We start from the raw sequence: 20,018 nt of genomic DNA, 5'->3' as shown, positions 1-20,018 counted from the left end.
AACAAACATTCCCTAGATACACCTGCTCTTTGAGCTACAATGCACTTCTTCTACCCTCCTAACATAAAGCCTATTACAGTGTTTCTTGCCACTCAAATTGAAGCTTGGACATTAGCTCTGGTATAATTTTTCCTTCTCACTCTGTGTTCTAGCTGACATGAATTTCTCCTAATCCTCTGTTGTTCACTCCCGCAGAAATGCCACCTGCACCTAAGATGCCACCAATGCCACTCCCTGCCCACTTGAGCCACGAGGGGTCTCCCCAGAACAGGCACAGTGCCTCACAGAAACCTACCCTGGCAGTGCCCTGAGCCACGTCGTGAGAATCTGCTCTCCAGGAGAGGAGCAGCCCGTCATGGCAAATACAACGAAACAACACGAGTAATGGCAGCTGTGTGTCCTAGGAGGTGTGATATTGTTGCTACACAGCTAATTTGACCTAAATTGTCACCCGGCCCTGTAGGGGGTGCTATAGTGGTACCTATAGTGGTCTGTACTCATAAGTTTAAAGATGGATAAGGGGAAAAAGGATTTATTTTATAGAAACCTATTCTGGGCATTTTCCCAGAATGCTCCAATAGGAAGAGAAACTTTTACCCCATTTCCCAAGGTCCTCCTTTAACACATCCTTCATTTGTTCCAACGCTCAGAGCACTGAACACACAGCAGTGAGCAGACATCATCCCTGTCCTCATAAAGCTTACCTTCTAACCTGGGAGACAAGTTACCCCCATAGATACCCCAATGATTATTTAATCAACTGTAGGAAGAGCAACAACAGATTTAACAAGTGGGTTCAATTTTCTTTGAAATCTCAGCAAAAGCTATTTTCTTTCAATGGTTTCAACATAGGTATCAAGCATGACACAGGACGTACATAAAGCAAGAAAAAGTAAATCAATGCAATTATTTCAGAACTACTGAGCTTCTGAACTCAATGTAATTATTTTACTGCCATGATTAAAGGCAATACATTTGATGAGTTCCTAAAAAGCAGAATAGAATTAGCATCAGCCACTACCGTGAGGGAGAGTAGGCCATGCCATGACCCCTGGTACACCTGCCCGGCCACAGACCCTACCTCCTTGTTTGTCCTGTCAGCTTGCACCAATGTCCCGTTCAGGCAAGGTTCCACATAGTGAAGCTCCTCATTATACTGCAAAGAGATGAAATAGCCAAGAGAACACAATTAACCATTTTAGTGGTACCAAATAACTTAAGGATACATGCCAACAAACAAAAAAGCAACATAACTAGGGGTTCGATTCGTTCACATAGGTGACTTTCTCAATCGGTGCCCCTATATAAAATTGTGCTTAAGTGCCCAATATTCTTTCCTTGTTTGAGGAAGGAAGTTCTAGAGCATGTGCTGATATATGGCAGTGTTTAGGGTGTATACAGTTAACTGACAGTCCTTCAGGAGTGGCTCCGTGGCCATGACTGACAGTGCATGATCCAGGTGGGATCTAAAGAGCATCCCAGACTTGGGCAGATATAGTTCCAGCTCCTGGTCTTTGGTTTTACGGAGCCAAAGGACCCGTGTGTGGGTCACATGTGAGTGACAACAGAATCGAGGAAAGGAGAGGACCTTGATATTCCCCGGTCACTCTGGGAGGCTCTGCGGGTATGGGTCAGAGCACTGCTCATGAGCAGTGACACCACCTTCCACACAGGCCAATGCCGACCTTCCCATTATTTTTTATCCCAGAATACCCAGAATATGACCATTTGTTTTTGTCCAAACTCACAACTAGGGAGTGGAAATTTGAATGCTCTTATCTTCACTTCTCTCATCAAGCATGATTCTCTGCACTATGGCGAGGCTGGGTCCTTCTAAAACACAAATTGGATCATGCCGCATCCCGCCAATCCCATTCACACTTCCCACTGCTCTGCAAATCAGCCTTCCCAGGGTACGGTAGGGATCTGGACACTTGGCCCTGTTGACCTTCCCAACTTCACTCATTCATTATCCCTCCCTAGAGACTTGGCACTGGCAGCCCTAACTCCCTTCCTGTCCTCTGATATATCCCATCTTGTCCTCCCACACAGGGCCCTCTGCCTGGAGCCTTGCTCTGGCATCTCTCAGCTGATTCCCATGCATCCTCTGGATCAGCTCATTCCTGTCTCCTCTGGGAAGCAGCCTGTGGTGTAGGTGAGGCTCCTCTCCTGTAAACTCCCAAATCCTAACAGCCTGGTGCCTGGATCCCTCACCACAGGTGGGGCCACACTGTAAGGGTCCATATCCGGTTCCTAAGTATGTCCCCTAGTGACAACGACAGGGGTGGGCCCACAGTAGGTGCCCAAGTACAACGTGTTCAAATGAGTGTCATCATGTTTCCACTGCAGCGACCAAAAACCCAGCCCAGAGCTCCAGAGGAAGGGAACCAGAACCACCTCTCACAGGCCCAGCTCTCAAGCAAAGTCTGGCTAAGGGGTTTGGACTTTAAGTGTGTGGAGTGAAGACCATGGAGGGCTATGCACAGGGAAGTGGGGGAAATAAAGAGATGAGCTTGGGCCCACCGCTTTTGGACACACTACAGGGACAGACTGAAGAGGGCCAGAACTACAGCTGCTACAACAGTGACAGAGATTATCCTGTTTCAGTGCCAAGGTGCTTGCTAATAAGCAAGTAGGAGCAGTGAGAATACTGATATATGCAACTCACTGTTACTGAGCCCTGACTCCACCTGGGCACAGACTAGACTTCATTCACAGGACACCTCAACCTCATGCAGTAAGCCCTTCCAATTACTCCCCCTTCACAGATGGGGAAACCGGGGCAAACCAAGGATGGCCAACTTGCCCAAAGTCCCTGGGGAGTATACAAGGGGTGCAGTCCTAATTCAAACCCAGGTAGTTTGACCTTATAGCTACTGACCTGAGGACCTCAAAGCCCCCAATTTCTCTTCTCTGGCCCCCAAGATTCTATGCTTTCTATCAGTCTGACTTTTGCTCCCTCTTTAATCTTGGTTCTTAGTCACAGAAAAGCACTTGAAAAATTGTCGCTCAATGGTCATAGAGCTTAGATCTCCTCTGAGGAGGCATGGACTAAAAAAAAAAAAAAAACAAAAACACATTTACACAATTCTGAAATTAGCCCTTGACAAATGGACCATGACTTTCAGTCCACAAATGGAACATCATCTGAGGATCCAGGAAGCAATTCATAGTCCAACCTGAAGAAGAGTCTCTCCAACGTTCTCAGTCCATATTGGACTGAGGTGGGCAGTTGTTGAAAAAAAGCAGCTATTTCCCTGTCCTCTGTCTCCCTTGCTGACTGAGTTGGTTGAGAGTGACAAGATACCCATTCCTAAAGCCTGAAGCAAAACCAGACTTAGCCAATCACATCTATCCCATCCTCCTCTGCTGAAAGCATGCTTTCCTAGCTTGTCTTGAAGCTAGAGATGGTCCCTTGATTCATTCCCAGCCAACTAAATGTAAGGGTTCATTTTCTGGAAAGCTTAATGAGTTTTTTTCTTGCCATTATGGGAAAACTCTCCTCTACCCAATGCCTTCCTTCTCTCCTTCCTTCCCACTTGGGATGCCATTGTGGGGTTGTAGCAGTCATTGTGCAACAATGGGGGTGACAAGATTAAGAATGGAGAGCAAAGGTCAGGAAGATGGAGCCAATGTGGGTCCTTGAGGACACTGTTGAAGCATCATACCAAACATGCAGCCGCCCTGCTCCACATCTCTTCCGTGAGATTATGAGATGCCTATATGCTAAAGCAGCCTTTATTCAGGTGTCCTATACCTTGCAGTCCCAAACTTCCCAGTTCCATTTTCCACGTAAATTTTAAACTTCATCTACATTCTGCCTAATATATATCATCAATATTGATTCCTGGGGTTGTGTACTCTGAGGCGGGAGTCAGGACACTTGGGTCCACATCCTGCCCTGCCATATACTCCCTGTGTGGCCTTGGGAAAGTCACTGAACCTTGGGTCCCAGATTCGTATGCATAAGAAGGTGCTAATTCATCTTCTGTTTACTCTCCCGGGGTTCCTGTGAGGATCCAGTGAGGCAACAGACCTGAAACAGCTTGGCTAGTGTAAAGGTCCGTACATGTGGGGGGCTGCAGAGGGGGCTGGAAAGTAAAGAAGACCAAGATGTTCTTGCCCTCATCAGGGAGGAACATGTGCAGTAATCAAAACCATGCTCGCCATCGCTGTGTGAGCCGTGGCCACAGTGGAGGAATCTGCTCTTCTGAACCCCCGCCAGCTTGTTAGTGGCATCATCCAAGCTTGCAGTTGACTAATTTCCCTTGACTGCATCAGGATAAAGCTATGCTGAGCAATCTGGTGTGTATCACCAAAGGGAGCTGGGCTCAGCCGTCCGTGTGAGGGAACGGTGCACACCAGGCAGCTGTGCTGAGGAGGCCCATGGGCCGTGCGTGCTCACCATGCTCGCCGCACTACCCACTGCTCCTCCCTAGGGGAATGCCAAGGGCACCCTGTATGTGAAACTGCTTCCACGCTCCCAGCAGCTCGCCGTTTGGAAACCTTCCAGTTCCTACAGTTTAATGGATGTTCTCTGGATTTCTACTTTGTGAAACGATGATGTGGGATGGCCAGATCAATTCACAACTGAAGATCTGGTCAACTCCAGCCCTAAGATCCAATGGCCTGATAAACAGCTCTCCTTCGTCCCTACTTAAACAATCAGACATCATCAGTCTAAAAAAGAGACGGATGCAGTGTGCACCGTCGTCACTGGCCAGGTAGAATTCTCTTCTGCCATTTGCTTTTGCACCCTCCCACTGCTAGGAATGAACCCTAGAGAGGCGCTCAGCCATCTCTCTCTCTCCCCCCAAAGTGGGTAGTCCTTCCTGTAAATCTCGGGGAAATGGGAAGAGTCTCTTAGCACAGTGGGAGAGAGCTGAGGCAGCCCCGGAGATGGTCAAGCCAGTCCACCAACTACGTACTAAGAAGGTAGACAAAGAATTTTCACCCCTTAAAGAGCTAGGACTACCACATGGTCACATCTGTTTCTTTCTCCCCTTCTCCTTCCTTGTTGGCTCTCCTCTTCTGATTCACACACGGGTAGAGCAGTAGAGCTAAAGCAACAGAGGCAGACAGCCCCGAGTTCAAATCCTGGCTCTGCCACACACCAGCCGGGTGACCTTGGCCAAGGCTTCTCAGCTCTCTGAGTCTCAGTATTTGTGTTGGGGAAATGGGAATTGTAACTGGATTTCCCCCCGTGAACTCACTGTGAGGATGAAAAGAGGTAACTGGGTGAAGAGTCAACACAGAACTCAGCATATAAGAAAGAGGAAGACGGCATCTGGATGCACAAGCACAAGGAACCAAGAAAATATATACGTGAGTGTCATGTGTGCTACTAGAGAGAAAGACCAACAGATGTGGCCTCCAACTGGAGCTGACATTTGCTGAGTAGGAAGGGGGTGTTGAGGACAGGGGTCACAGGCCCCGACCTCCCCTGGAGAGTGAGGCGCTGCGTTCGTTGGACAGAAGTGCTGCGGCCATAGGCCCACGTGACTGTCTAAATACCCAAGATGGAAACCACCACGGTGCATGGCTGCACACTGTCCCACTCCATGCCACACTCTGAACCCTCTCAGTGACGGGGGTCTGTGGCAGACATGGAGTCAAGACAGTGCAGCCGGCTTACTGCCAAATCCCCTCCCAGGAAGGCATCTGCCACCGGGCCCTTTGTTCCTTTGTTTGTTCACTGAATAGTAACTAACCTGCTAGGTGCCATAAAACATAAAACACTGACTAAACTTGCACGTGAACATCATTGCAGAGTTCTCATGAGCCACTTTTTCCTACTTGTATCCATAAAAGAATATGCTCATTACATCCAAAGATATTGCTTTCGAAGATACTGTTTCTCCTTTTCGTGATAAAAAGTGCATATCTATGATGCTGCCATGGTCCATCCAAAAAACAAAACCAGGCTTGATGTAAACCCGTGGTCTTCTTCAGGGATTAGACTACCACCCACTCTTCTCTCCTCTCGGGAACTGTTCCTCCCTTCCTCCCAGGCCAACCACACAACTCTGGGCTCTGACAGTGAGGACACGTCACCACCTGCCTTTTCCTTCCTTCTGCACAATCCCTGTAGGCATTCGTCACCTCTGTCATTTTAAAGACACAGCAAAATCCTCAATGGGAAGTTTAATGATCTGAAATAGGAAAGGCGAGGTTTAGGTCTCATTAAATGAATGGCCGGAATGTGCTGGAGAAGGATCTAAAAATAAAGAGTTAAGTGGGCCGGGCTCGCCCACCAAGGCTCACACAAGTTTTGGCACTGGTGTAGGATCGTGCCACATGTTGGCTCACGAAAATCGAAGCCTAGAGCCCAGGAGTGAAAACCAGCTGACTCTGGGCTCTGGATGATATTGAGAACTCAACCCTCCTTCGTGCCGGAAGCTGGGCTGGAGGATGAAAGCAATGGAGCTTCCAGGCCTAACAGAAGAAGACCATTAACTGCCTAAAAAAGAGGATGAGGGGAGACCTAATCAAGAAGGGGGAAACTTTAGGGGGATGTCCCTATACATCACTCTGCAGCTGACCCTCCACATCCTCCGCTGCCTCCAGGTAGAGTTCCAGTTCTTTGTGTGGGTTGGTCTGGCCTGCCTCTCTCAATCCAGCCCCGTTCTTTTTATCATCAACCCCCCACCCCAGCCCTCACCCCAGCCACCAACACCACCTCCCACATTCCCCACCCCCCTTCCAATGCGTCCAGAAAATAAGCTCCTTTCAGGTGTTCCCACCAGGCCCAGCCCTTCAGGCCTGTACTTCCTGGGGGTTGGAGAGGAGTGACTACCTCCTGCAAAGAGCAACTTCCTCCTCACCTGTGCATTCTCCCCGCCTATCCCATCTCCTGCAGAAGCCCCCTACCTTATTGTTCCCTTTGTCATCACTTTTTCTTTTTTTTTTTTCTTTAATTTTTTTTTTCAACATTTATTTATTTTTGGGACAGAGAGAGACAGAGCATGAACGGGGGAGGGGCAGAGAGAGAGGGAGACACAGAATCAGAAACAGGCTCCAGGCTCTGAGCCATCAGCCCAGAGCCCGACGCGGGGCTCAAACTCACGGACCGCGAGATCGTGACCTGGCTGAAGTCGGACGCTCAACCGACTGCGCCACCCAGGCGCCCCAGTCATCACTTTTTCTAAGATACCATCACTGAGTCCCCAGCCTGCCCAGCTCTGTGCCCTCCTAGAGCCCCTCACTGCACCCTCAAAGATCACACTGCCCCGACTCTGCCCTGAGCACCTGCTTCCTGGATGTCTCCATACCCAACACTCACACACATAAAACCTCAAGGTCCACAGCCTGTCTTCTTTAGTTGCAAAGGCAGCCTTAGTACTTAACACTTCACTCTTAGCACTCAATAGTATTTGTTGAAAGAATAAATAATCAGAACAAAGAGATGAAAGGCAAAGATATAGAGAAGATTATGGAGGGAAAAGGAGAGGCACAAACCTGGGGGGGGGGAACTGACACAGAAGAAACAACAAAAAACAACAAAAAAAGAGAATCTCTATCCCTTTCAAAAAACAGATAAAAATTAAATGAAGTAAGTGGGTACATTTTAGAGAATCCTAAATTACACACACACACACACACACACACACACACACACACACACCAAACCACAGAATTACAAGGCTGGCATGCTCATGCAGGGCAAGAAACTGATGCAGAATTGCTGGAACTCCATTAAATATTTATACGGTTTTATTGGGCGCGCTTTTGATTAAATAACCTTTCGAATGAAAATGTGTAGGGTTTATGTAATGAAGCAGATGAGCCCACAGTATTTTCAGCAGTACAGGCATCCCAGGGATCTTCTGCATTAGAGGAGCTTCCTGTGTAATTTGAAACACAACTGGACGTAATTAGTAGTACAGAACAAATGAGCACTGAAAGAAAATACCAGCCTCATACTTTTAATACGGAATCGATTACTTTAAAGAGTAAATCCGTAGCAGACAAAGCACTGGAGGAATGGTTCTAAAGAAAATTCTGCAAATTAAAACCAGGGCACCAGAAAGTTCTGGGTTGAACTAACAAATGGTGCTCTTCTCTATTCAACTCGGCACAAACACAGGCTGCAGGAAGCATTTAAATTGATTTAACAATATCAGTCCAGTTAATACTGTGTTCGTTTAATGCATGGCTTAGGCTTCTGTAAAACCATTTTTCAAATTTCAGCATCGGACAGAATTAGCACCCTCATTTTTATGATAATATTGTTAATTTAATGCATGGCTTGTAGTTAGACTTCAAAGCAAATCAGAAAAATATGCCTTTTCTCTTGTCAGTGACATCTCTCTTCATGCACCAGTGGTTTGACCTTAAATTTTAACTTTGGCTGCACAAAATCACTCTCTTATTTCTCCTATTCTTTTATAATTCACCCATTTAGTTCATCAGTCTTAGATTTTTCAATACCCTGTCCGTGAAAGCTAAAACAGTTTCTAACTTTATTGTTTCACATTTACTCTCTGGAAAGACCTGAATTGGAAGCTTTTCAGTATAATATATAAGATGCATTTAGCCAATGAGCTTAAAACAAACATGCACACGTGCACACAGGACTGAAACAGCCAAGGAAAGACTCTTACTATTTACATCTTCTCCCCCCTTCCCTTATTAAGGCACTGAAAACCAAGGGGCAACGATGAAGTAGATCTGTATAAACAAATACCTAGGATGCACATGGGCTTCCAACACTGAAAAACAAGAGTGTATTCTTTACTTCTCTCTGAAACTCTGAAATGTCTCCTCAAACACCTACCCAACGAGCAGGAGAAAGTGGACAGCGTAATGAAAGGTGAAATGATCATGTCCTCTCCCATAAATGGACTCCAGCCGACAAGAACAGGGCACTCAAACAGATTTGCGGGGCATTCTGGATCGAGTTTCAAACCTCCCATCATCCTGCACGTACAAGAATCTGCAGTAGGGTCTCCCTCTAGGCAGAGGCAAGTAACCATTCTCAACAGACTATAAAACCTACATACACCATCTTACTCGAGCAATTTTACCAGCGTAGAAACCGAAGGTAATGGAGGAAAAGAACGCCACCATGATGTGGCAAGGCAACATTGGTGAAACATATTTAGGATTGAGAGAGACAATTCAAGGGAATGAACATGGACGTCTGCCAATTACAAATCCACTATTTAGAACTCTCAAAATGTTGGCGTCATGGACTGAATGTTTGTGCGCTCTCCCCACAGTTTCATGTTGAAGCCTTAACCCACAATGTGGAGATGGGGCCTTGGGAGGGGATTAGGGCTAGGTGAGGTCATGAGGATGGGGCTTCGTAACTGGCACCTGCGTGAGAGGAGACAGGATAGAGCTGGCTCCCTCTTTCTCTCTCTCTCCGGGAACATACACCGTGAGAAGGTGAATGGCTGTCAACGAGCCAGGAAGGGAAGCCTCACAGAAACCAAACCCTACTGGACCTTGATATTTGACTTTCCAGCCTGTACAACTGTGAGAAAATAAATTTCTGTTGTGTAAGCTACCCACATTATGGTATTTTGTTACAGCGGATGGAGCTGAGTACTAAAGGCATACCTTGTTTTATTGTGCTTCCCAGAGTCTGCGTTTTTTTCACAAGGTTACTTTCTGAAGGTTTGTAGCAACTTTCTGCAGGGCAAATGCTATTTTTCCAATAGCATTTGCTAACTTTGTGTCTGTCTGTCACATTTTGGTAATTCTCGCACTATTTCAAACTTTATTATTATTATATTTGTTATGGTGATCTGGGATCATCAATGAAAGCTCAGATGATGGTTAGCATTTTTTAGCAATGAAGTATTTCTAAATTAAGGCACATACATTGTTTTTTAGACCCAATGCTATTGCATACTTACAGACTACACTGTCATGTAAACATAACTTTTATATGCGCTGGGGAACCAAAAATTTGCCTCGTTTTATCGCGATATTCACTTTACCACAGTGGTCTGGACCCAAACCCGTCATATCTCCAAGGTATGCCTGTGCAGTTTCTAAGTGTGTAACCATTATAAGACCCTACTTAGTGGACATTCTCGTAATACCTAAGTATATGCATGCCTCTTGGTGCAGCAATTCCACCTCCAGATATTATTCAATAGAAGCACACCCAACCCTGCAAGAATACATGCCCAAGACCATTCTCTGCAGCACTCTCGAGCAGAAAAGAGACCCAGAACAGCATGACGTCCAGCAAAGGGGGACTGGTTAAATAATTAATGTCAACTACAGGGTGATGAAATGCTCTGCTCTTCAAATACACTTGCTTGCAATAAAAGCATAGACGCAAGTTGCTGAGTACTCTGGAAAACAGGATTCTACTGCTGGGGAAAAATTACATATGTTCATATACTTGGAAAAACTTGAAATATGTGGCAAACAGCAAGAGAATAGCAACTTTTCTGATTGTTTAAAATTTTTACATAAGTTGCCTATAATAAAACAATCAACGTGTAAAAGTCACTGTTAATTAGTGGTTCCTTTTCTCACCCCGGGGCTTTTAATATAAATTCACTAAAGAATTTGATCCATTCTCTTACCCCTTAGGGGGACAGCCTTCACAATTTTACTATCGAGGCTTCAAATAAAAAAGTTCAGAGTATCTTCCTAATCGTCCAAATAATTATGTAAATGGTCTCGAAGTTGATCATTTATGTTGAAAACTTACAAGCAGATGTACAGTGAGGGTTAATGGGACCTCTAATGGGTTTCTTTATATAAGGGGACAATTTGGGGTAAAAAAAAATTAATTAATTTTCTTCCTTAACTATTCTATAATAACTAGCATGTCTGCTTTTAATTATCTTAATCACTCCGTCTTCATTATTGGGTTGACACTGTTTGTATATCTTAATGAACTTACAGAGATTATTTCAATCGATTGGTTTTGTTAACAGAACAATAAATCCTGACTGATAAAGGATCCACAATGTAATTAGTTAGCACTTCTTATTATGCTAATTTCTGATACTTCTGTAATGAGTAATTAAAGATTAATAAGAAAGATAGTCCCAAATTAGCTGCTTCTTATCTGTAAATGCTTCAGGATGTGTGGGGATCAGGCTACATTTGCATATTCACAATGAGACTGGTAACTAGAGTAGCTTTTCCGAATTTAGAACCGCGAAGTTCTGTCTGAAAGTTTCCTTAAAGAACTGTGCCCTGGGGCCATAGAATTTCACAGCAAGATGTTTGAGTCACTCAACTATGATCTCTTCACTTCTGCTCAGGAAGCAGGATGAGGTGAAGCCAGACAGTTTCTGAGTTTTTACTGGGCCACTTTTTCTGGCTGTGTGACCTCTAGCTGGTATCTTCTTTTTATTATTCTTATTATTAACTTATTTTAAGAAAGAGATAGCCTGCGGGCAGTGGGGGATGGGCAGAGAGAGAGAAAGAGAGAGAGAGAGAGGGAAACAGAGAATCCTAAGCGGGCTCCATGCTGACAGCACAGAGCCCAACATGGGGCTCAAACTCATGAAGCATGAGATCATGACCTGAGCCAAAATCAAGAGTTGAACATTAACCGACCGAGCTGCCCGGGCACCCCTAGATGGTAGCTTCTACCTGTCGGTTCCTCTGTGCCCAGAGCTGGGGCGAAGATCCCATGAGATCCCCCACATGGGACACTCATGAGGGCTGGCATAAGGTGGGTGAGGCAGCTGCAGGGATTATCCTTTCAGCAGTATTTACACTCTCACTATTTGCCAGGCACTGCCTCGGGCACTGGGTATAGTTGAATAAACAAACCTAACCCCTGCTCCCATGGAATCTATTGTTCTCCTTCTCTTCCTTTTCTTCTTTAGGGCTTTTAAAAATCTGAAGCTACAAATCATGGTGGCCCACAGTTGTGCCTTCCTGCTCAGTCTCATCAGAAGCATGCGGGCAGGACACTAATTCGAGCCATTTAAGTACCATTTAAACACCCGTGCCCTCTGCCTCGCCAATAAAAGTAGGCTCTGTGCCCATGCAGAAGGCTGCCTAGATACAGGATCCCATGATGACACATCTGCTCAGGAGCCTGGGGAAGCCACACAGACCACAGCAAGGACATGCTTGGAGCCTGTCTGCACTACTCTTCAAACAACACCCCTTCTTTCATGTCCTGCCATTGGGGGGGGGGGCTCCTGTGCCCCAGCTCAGGTAGTCCTGGCAGCAACTCTGCAGGTAATGTGATTACTCAAGCTTCAGCTGACAGTTTGCCTCAAGATGTGCAGCTTGCTGTATGGGACAGAACTATTCAAAACTAAGTCCCGACCCCAAAGCACACACTCTGTTCACCACACCACGCTGCCTTGACTGCCTTTTGCAGCCACTCAGTGTCCTAGGCAGAGGTGGTGCGGCAAAGCACAGGTGACTACCAGGCAGGAGCTCCTGGTAAAGTACTCAGGGAAAGGAAGCAGGCTTGTTGTGGCTATAGTTTTTGGAAAAAGAGTAGGAGGGACATAAGGTGCGTGATGAGACTCACACCAGAGAATTGGGGAGAAGAGGAAAAAGAGCTGGAGATGGAATTCAGAAGCCATTGCTCCTTTCCAGGAAGCATGTTATTACTATCCTGTTTGGGTCCCGGGTCTCCCACCTCCCCGTTCTATAACCTTGGGCAAGTTCACTGACCCTCGCAACCCCAGCAGCCTCATCGGAGAAAATGCAAAAACCATGCTAAAATTGCCGTGAGGAACAAAAGATCATGCAAATATGAAGGGTAAGCGAATGGCATTCAGTATGCACTTAATAAACGCACTTTTGTTTATGAAGCTGAGACAAAGGGTTCTGTGAGCCTTAAACAGCTCTCTACAGTATAGTTGTTTTGTCATCGTGATTAGTATTCCTATCATGGTCTTCAGACCAAACCAGCTTAAAGTTAATCTCCACTAGCCGTCTGAGGAATATCTTGCAAGACCTAATTCCCCAAGGTTCTGAAAAGGTTGGCTCCCCAGGAAAACCAAATCTGGTGCTACTCTTCCAGATGGCAGTGCCTGAGTGCGAGGTGAGGAGAGGAAATGTGCTCAACTGCTTTCCCAGACTCTGAAAGCCATTCCAACATCGTGATTCAGGGAGTTCACATGGGGCTAACTGGTCCTCATCTCGGGCAGGACTTCTAATGTTGTGTGTACAAAAGCAATGAGAATGTGAACCGGTTGCTGCTAAAAGATCAAATGAACCCAAAGCACAGAGAAAGCACAAAACAGCTGCACTCACAGCAATTATGTTGAAAAAGTCATCATCCCCCAGCGTATCCAGAATAGATGAGACGGTTTGCTTTGCAATAGTCAGACGGAGCCCTTTCATGCTGCCACTGACGTCCACTAAAATGACCACGTCTTTCGGAGAAGTTGCTGCTTGGATGTACCTAGGTCAGGGGAAAATTAAGCAAAAAATGAATTATGAACCTCTCCACAAGTTCTCTTTAAAAAGTAACTAAGAGGTTTGACCATTTCCTACCATTTTCGGTTCCTGCAGTCAAAGGCAATGACTCCATTCTCATCTGGTTCCCATTTAATCCCTAGAAGAAAAATAGAGTTATGAGAAACCCAGGAACTCCAAATATTTATTCATAGCATTTCAAGGCTGCTCTGCTTTGCTGATTGAACAGACAGGGTGAAAAATCACATGCAATGACCAGCTCATCACATGCTCCATCACCGGCTCAGGGAAGGTGCTTCAGGGCTAGAACACTATAGCAAACATGGCCTTAGCTCAGTTGCTTTAAGGCCTGCTGGAGAGTGGGGACATCTTCAGTACGTTTGTCTCTCAGGGAAGGACAGGACTCCAGCCCCTTCCCGTGGCTAATGATGAAATTAGCCAAGGTCATTTCTCACTGTCCAGCAAGTTGTTGAACCTGGCAGCATCACTCATAGACTTCGGGGCAGAGTCAGGCCATGTCTCTGGGTCCAGGTAACGCGATGTGTGTAGCATGGCAGGTAGGAGCTCGATACATTTCCATCTTAGAATATACACAGGCCTGGGGCGCTTGGGTTGCTCAGTTGGTTAAGCGTCCAACTTTGGCTCAGGTCATGATCTCATGGTTTGTGAGTTCAAGCCCCGCGTCGGGCTCTGTGCTGACAGCTCTTCAGATTCTGTGTTTCCCTCTCTCTCTCTGCCCCTCCCCTCCCCTGCTCGAGCTCTGTCTCTCAAAAATAATAAATAAACATTTAAAAAAAAAAAGAATATACACAGGCCTGTCTTCCCCTCACTCTTGTATTTACCATCAGGAATACTGGCCTGGTTTTCTACAACTGAAATGGGAAAAAAATGGTCCTAATTATGCTGCATTACAAAGTTTGAATTTCAGGCTTTGAAGCCTGGGGAGTTTTCCCCATGTGTAAGATAGGATCCCATATCCTTCATCTTGTGGTTTGCAGACTGGTCGGGATACATCCAAGGTTAACATTCTCTATTTACAACTTGGTTTTTAAGAATAAAATTTCATTTAAAAAGAAAAGTGCTCCCTAAAAATAAGATAGCAAATCATTGTTTTCAACCATTAATGCTGCTCAGGAATGGATTTGAAATACAGACATTAGAGTTAAGAAAATAAAAAGAGAAAACTGATTTTCACAGGAAGAAATCCTGACTCAAATGGTAGCAGTGGGAGTCTCCTTTCCAGTTACTGATGGCCAACTTTCTGGACCACACTGAAATAATAATATGTGTCTGAGATAACACTCCCAAATTATTACTCAGAAAACCATGAGATGGCCGTTTGTTACCCAAAAATCATTTTATTCTGTTCTCCTTGTACCTACATGTCCCACCTACAAATGGGCCTAATGTAAAGAGTTTCCTGTACCAAATCAGAAAACAGAAGTATGAGAAGCCCCTGCCAATTGAAGGTCACTAGGCAATGAAGGTAAAGTAAAACTGACATGATATTGCACACCAAGGGACAAAAACACAATTTATTTAAAATATAATGGAAGGGCACCTGGGTGGCTCAGTAAGTTGGGTGTTTGATTCCTGATTTTGGCACAGGTCATGATCTCATGGTTCATGAGATCAAGCCCCGGATTGGGCTCTGCACTGACAGAGCAGAACCTGCTTGGAATTCTCTCTCTCCCTCTCTCTGTGCCTTTCTCCTGCTTGCACATGCTCTCTCTCTCTCTCTCAAAATAAATAAATAAACGTTTAAAATAAAATAAGATAAAATAAAATAAAATAAAATAAAATAAAATAAAATAAAATAAAATAAAACAGATACACTGCTTTGTGTAAAGCCAAGTATAGTTAGGATAGTATGGTCTTAACACACACTGAAATTCTAACCATGATGAGGCCAGGTAATGTTCCAATTTATAAGTTCACAAAGAGTTGGTTTTAGCCCAAATAAAGATAATTATTTTATAACGTGTTGACCCATGGTAGACCTTCAGCGGATGTTCGTTTCTCAAATTAAATTGTGGTGACTGTTCTTAGACAAGGACTGTGTCTGATCCTGCTTCACTCCTCCCCACTTTGCTGTCCTTCCTCCCCATCTCAGCCCCATCTCTGTGTGCCCCACTGGGACAAGAAAATGTGCAATTCTTTTTACAGTTCCAGCATTTAGGCTAGGGCCTGGGGGGAAGGGATTAATGACACTCAGTGCTCTCCTTTTGGATTGAGATCATTCCCCTGCACCTGCACGTGGGCTTGGAACTCCTTCCAATTCCAAGCACTGCCCTACTAGGTGCTTTTTGAAAAAGTTGACATGAAATGAGTCTGTTGGGAAAACCTTATAAAGGATATAATTCCAAGGAAAGTGGAACAGATGGGACAACCCCAGAGCCTTGACTGGGAAGGACAGGCCTGGCCCCTGCCTGCCCTCAGGAAGCCTCATGCTGGGCAGGGAAGCTGGCAAAGGATAAGAAATCCCAGGAACCAGAGATGTCACAAAGGAGAAGTGCCTGAGGCTACATTAGTGTACAATCTCTGCCCCTGTCTTCCCTCTGTGTCAGTCCTCTCCTCTTATAAAGGTATCAGTCATACTGGATTTAGGGTCTACTCTAATTCAGTGTGATCTCATCCCAACTTACTTATTTACAACTACAAAGACCTTAATTCCAAGTAAGGTCACATTCTGAGGCTCCAGGAGGACATAAATTTGGAGGGAGATATTATTCAACCCACTACATATGGGTAGGACTCATAAAACAAAAGTGGTAGCCACAGGGTGAACAAGAATATCCCAGGCATAAAGAATGAAATGTGTAAAGGTCCTGAGATTGAAAAGAGCATGTCAAGTTCAAGGAACCGGAGGAATTCTGGTATGGCTGTGCATAGAGAATGTCTCTGACAAAGGAAAGGAGCCTGGGTGGCAGCAGGAACCATGAGACCCAGGCCTTTCCCAGTCAGGACGTGAGGTATACATTGAGTGGGGATTAAGACAGTACCTTGAGACAGTTCTAGGCATAGTGGCCTAAGGTAGAACAATAAAGGTCATAACTTGACTCAAGTCAGGACTGGATGAGCACCGAGGAGACATCTTGCCCAAACCTGGCACTTGGGTCAAAATTTTCAACTCATAGCAGGGACTCCAGTCTCTCAGAGTTCAAAAGATTTTCCTGAGATTGCCAGTTATGACCATAGGACTTATTTCCCAAATGCCACGTCACCATGCTCTTCCTTACACAGGCGTTACATGAAGATGTCCTATGAGAAGTCCTCCGGGCTGTCAGCATGAGTTGAATGAATAAAAGTAAAACTGGTTTCTATGCCATGGGATGGATACCGTGGGCCTTTAATCTGTTTATAGCATCTTGAATCTCCATAACTGGCTCAGTAGAGGCAGCATTTACCAAACTAATTGGACCACTGAGCCCTTCCTTTCCCAATATCAAAACAAAATGTGTTTTTGGAGGCAAACACCAGGCAACCCTGTCTCAGCTGGTACTATCTCCCCTAGGATATATCAACTTTTCAGTATATAATTTTTTGTACACACAGATATTTTGAAACTGTTCAAAGAACTTTAAATCACCGAGAAATAACAGTTGGCTCATCTTAAATCTTTGAGAACCAGGAAATTGATACGTAGCCAAGAAGCACCCCATGAGCTATATAATTTCTAGAATTGCCACTATGCCTTTTGGGATCCCACCCAGGTTGGTTGGGGAATGAATCTCAAGATAAAAGGAATTATGTAGTCATTGGCTCAGGAAGACTTTGAGGAGGGAAGCAATAGAGAAAAGAAAGGGAGCATAGCTTTGTAATGTATTTATGCCAGTTCCCTACTTAGTCACTGTGTCCCACCGACTATAGCCAGTGACCAGCTTCTCAGAGAGGCAGTAACTCTACTGTATCTGAGGAGGCAGGGCTGCTACTAACAGTGTGATGAGACCAATATGTCTGGTAGATTTTGGTCCACTGAGTGATTAATTCATTCAAAAATATGTACTGAACACCTATACACTATGTTATTGTTGATGATGGTACCAGAGTGATAGCCAAACGTCTCTGTCCTCCTGGGGCAGATATCTTAGCAAAGGAGATGGGGATTGAAAGCCTGATGGCTCAGGATTACAGGCCAGAATTCATATTTTATAGATTAAGAACTGACATAAGAACAAAGCATGAAAGACGTGGTGAAAATATTAACACCATTACCAACTCCCTCCTATCCTGCTGGTGTGGCTTGGTCAGTTAACCCCTTGGTCTGCTTTCTCATTGGTGAAATGCATTTTATAGTAGCTCCAGCCCATAGAATTATTGAGGATTAAACCAGACAATGCTTGTATAGATGCCTAGGACAGTGCTCAATAAATGATGGTCACTATCACTATGATCAGCATTAATATTAATATTATATTAATATTAACCGTACTCCCAAAGATGCCCAAGGATGACAATGAAAAAGCAGAGCTTTGATAAGGCCTGAGTAACAAATCCTGCAGAGCTCAAAGACCCGTTATCTGTATTTTGTTGCTGTTGTGGCTGTTGCTGTTCAGAAGAGCCTAACCAGAGTTCTCTCTCTGCTCAGTGAGACCTTTTTGTAATACAGGAACTAAAAGGTAGGCCAGTACCTTGGAAACTGGGTATCAGACTACAAAAGTCTTTACCCATAGAGTTACACAGCTGAACATGCCAGCTACTAGCCACATGTGGCTGTTTAATTTTAGATTTAAGTTAATTGAAGTTAAATAAAACTCATATTTTAGTTCCCCTGTCTTCGCCAGGCACATCTCACATGCTCAATAGCCACATGTGGCCGTTGGTTACCATAACAGGTGCTATAGATATAGAACACTTACATCATCCAAAAGACAGCGCATGGAAGTGTTGCCACATGGTTAAAGGCCCTACACTGAACTTGTAAAGGCCTGTGTAAATCTATTCAGAAAGAGACAACATCATCCCAGGTACTTTATTAGGGTGATGTTGACTAAAATCCCCCTTCTGAGAACTCCATGCTCCCACCTACAGAAGTTGAGATTGCCCTCCTTCTTAGTGATCCTCTAGCACCTTCTATTTCCCCCATGTTAGCATTAAACACACTGTACCATCATGACCTGTTCACCTGTCTGTCTCCCTCATGTTCCCTGTTCCTTCCTTTGGGGATCCCCACCAAGCGAGGCCACAGTAATGTAATCCTGATCAATCCCCATGGTTTCAGATGGCTAGCCCTACCACTGTCCAGTCTCCCTCACTTGAGGCTGTGGGCATGTGACCCAGACCAGAATAATCCTTGGACTTACATCTAAGCCACTAGGACAGATGCTCTCTCTTCCTCTGGGACCATAGTGAGAAATAATCCTGCAAGCACACAGCCATATTCTCCATCACTAGGAGATCACCTGCCAGTGAAACATGGTCAGAATAGAGGAAGGTGGAGAGGAAAGAGGGAAGGAAAGATTCAAAATCCAAATGACAATGCTGAATACTGGATCCAGCCATGTCTCAAAACAGCACATTCCCTAGAATTCAAGTTACCTGAGCCAATAAATGTATTCCTTGTTGGAGCTAGCTAGAATGCAGTTTCTGTCACTTGCAACCAAAATCCTGAGGAATGCATTTTCCCACAAGAGGGAACTTCATGAGGGCAGAGACCTTTTCTATTAAGTTCACCATTTTAGCCTCTCATAGTGCTTGGAACAAAACAAGAACTCAGCACACACTGAATGAAGAATGAAGAAATATCCCTTCTCTTTAAGAACATGCAGACTTACCACTGATTCATACTATTATACCACTCTAAACATGGAACGAAGTTTCCTGAAGATAAAAAATCCTAGCAAAAAAATGTCCATGAGTCATTCTTCTAACAATCATTTTGTGTCCAAGAGACAAGAGGTGTGTTTTCTGTTCAGAACCAAGCACTGAGTGACCACAAGACATTAATAGGGCAGTGAAACACCATAGGACCATGACTCGTGTCTTTACTAGCACAGAAAAGATGCAGGAATTTTACAAAGTTAAAATTCTGCCACAAATGTCACAAAAATGTAAGTATTTCTGAGTCGATGGCTCTGACTGATTAAAAACCTTGTACATAAATTCATCTCCCCTGTTAGATACACCCTTCATGAGGATGTCCTTTTGTTATGGATGTTTGTCCCTGCCACCAAATTCATAGGTTGAAAACCAACATGACCCTGTGTGACAGTATGCAGAGGTGAGGCCTTCCGGAGGTACTTAGGTTTAGATGAGGTCAGAAGGATGGAGCTCCCACGGTGGGATTAGTGCCCTTCTAGGAAGAGTAAGAAATACCTGAGCTTTGGCTCCCTACCATGTGCAGCTACAAGGAGAAGGTAGCCATCTGCAAGCCAGAAAGAGGGCTCTCACCAAGAACCAAGTCTGCCAGCACCTTGATCTTAGACTCCCCAGACTCCAGAACTATGAGAAATGAACACCTGCTGCTTAAACCACCCAGTGTGTGGTATTTTGTTATGGCAGCCTGAGATGTCTACTGCACCACCCTCCCCCCCCCGCCGCCGTTTTTTTTTTTTTTTTTTTTTTTCAAATTTCCTCATGACCATAGTTTAAGGACTTCCTGCTGGCGGAGACAAAAGATGATCTATGGTTTCTTCTTATCGGCTCCACCC

At 44.8% G+C, this 20,018-nt stretch overlaps 1 protein-coding gene across 1 annotated transcript in view; it reads right to left on the bottom strand.

Annotated features, from left to right (window-relative positions):
• Positions 1-20,018, bottom strand: part of CACNA2D3 (calcium voltage-gated channel auxiliary subunit alpha2delta 3) — an 857,341-nt gene that overhangs the window by 450,136 nt on the left and 387,187 nt on the right. Inside the window, exons 7-9 of the mRNA XM_047096680.1 lie at positions 13,447-13,507; positions 13,204-13,354; positions 1,082-1,156 (exon numbers count right to left, since the gene is read on the bottom strand). Of these exons, the coding sequence (XP_046952636.1) occupies positions 1,082-1,156; positions 13,204-13,354; positions 13,447-13,507 (287 nt within the window). The remainder of the gene's footprint in view (positions 1-1,081; positions 1,157-13,203; positions 13,355-13,446; positions 13,508-20,018) is intronic.

The sequence above is a fragment of the Lynx rufus genome, unplaced genomic scaffold (genome assembly GCF_022079265.1).
Source record: "Lynx rufus isolate CCGP_SWC_20201006 ecotype Redwood Valley unplaced genomic scaffold, mLynRuf1.p SCAF_4, whole genome shotgun sequence".
In the NCBI taxonomy this organism is placed as follows: domain Eukaryota; kingdom Metazoa; phylum Chordata; class Mammalia; order Carnivora; family Felidae; genus Lynx; species Lynx rufus.
The sequence above is the reverse complement of the archived record's forward strand: the minus strand, read 5'-3'. Positions and strand labels throughout refer to the sequence as shown.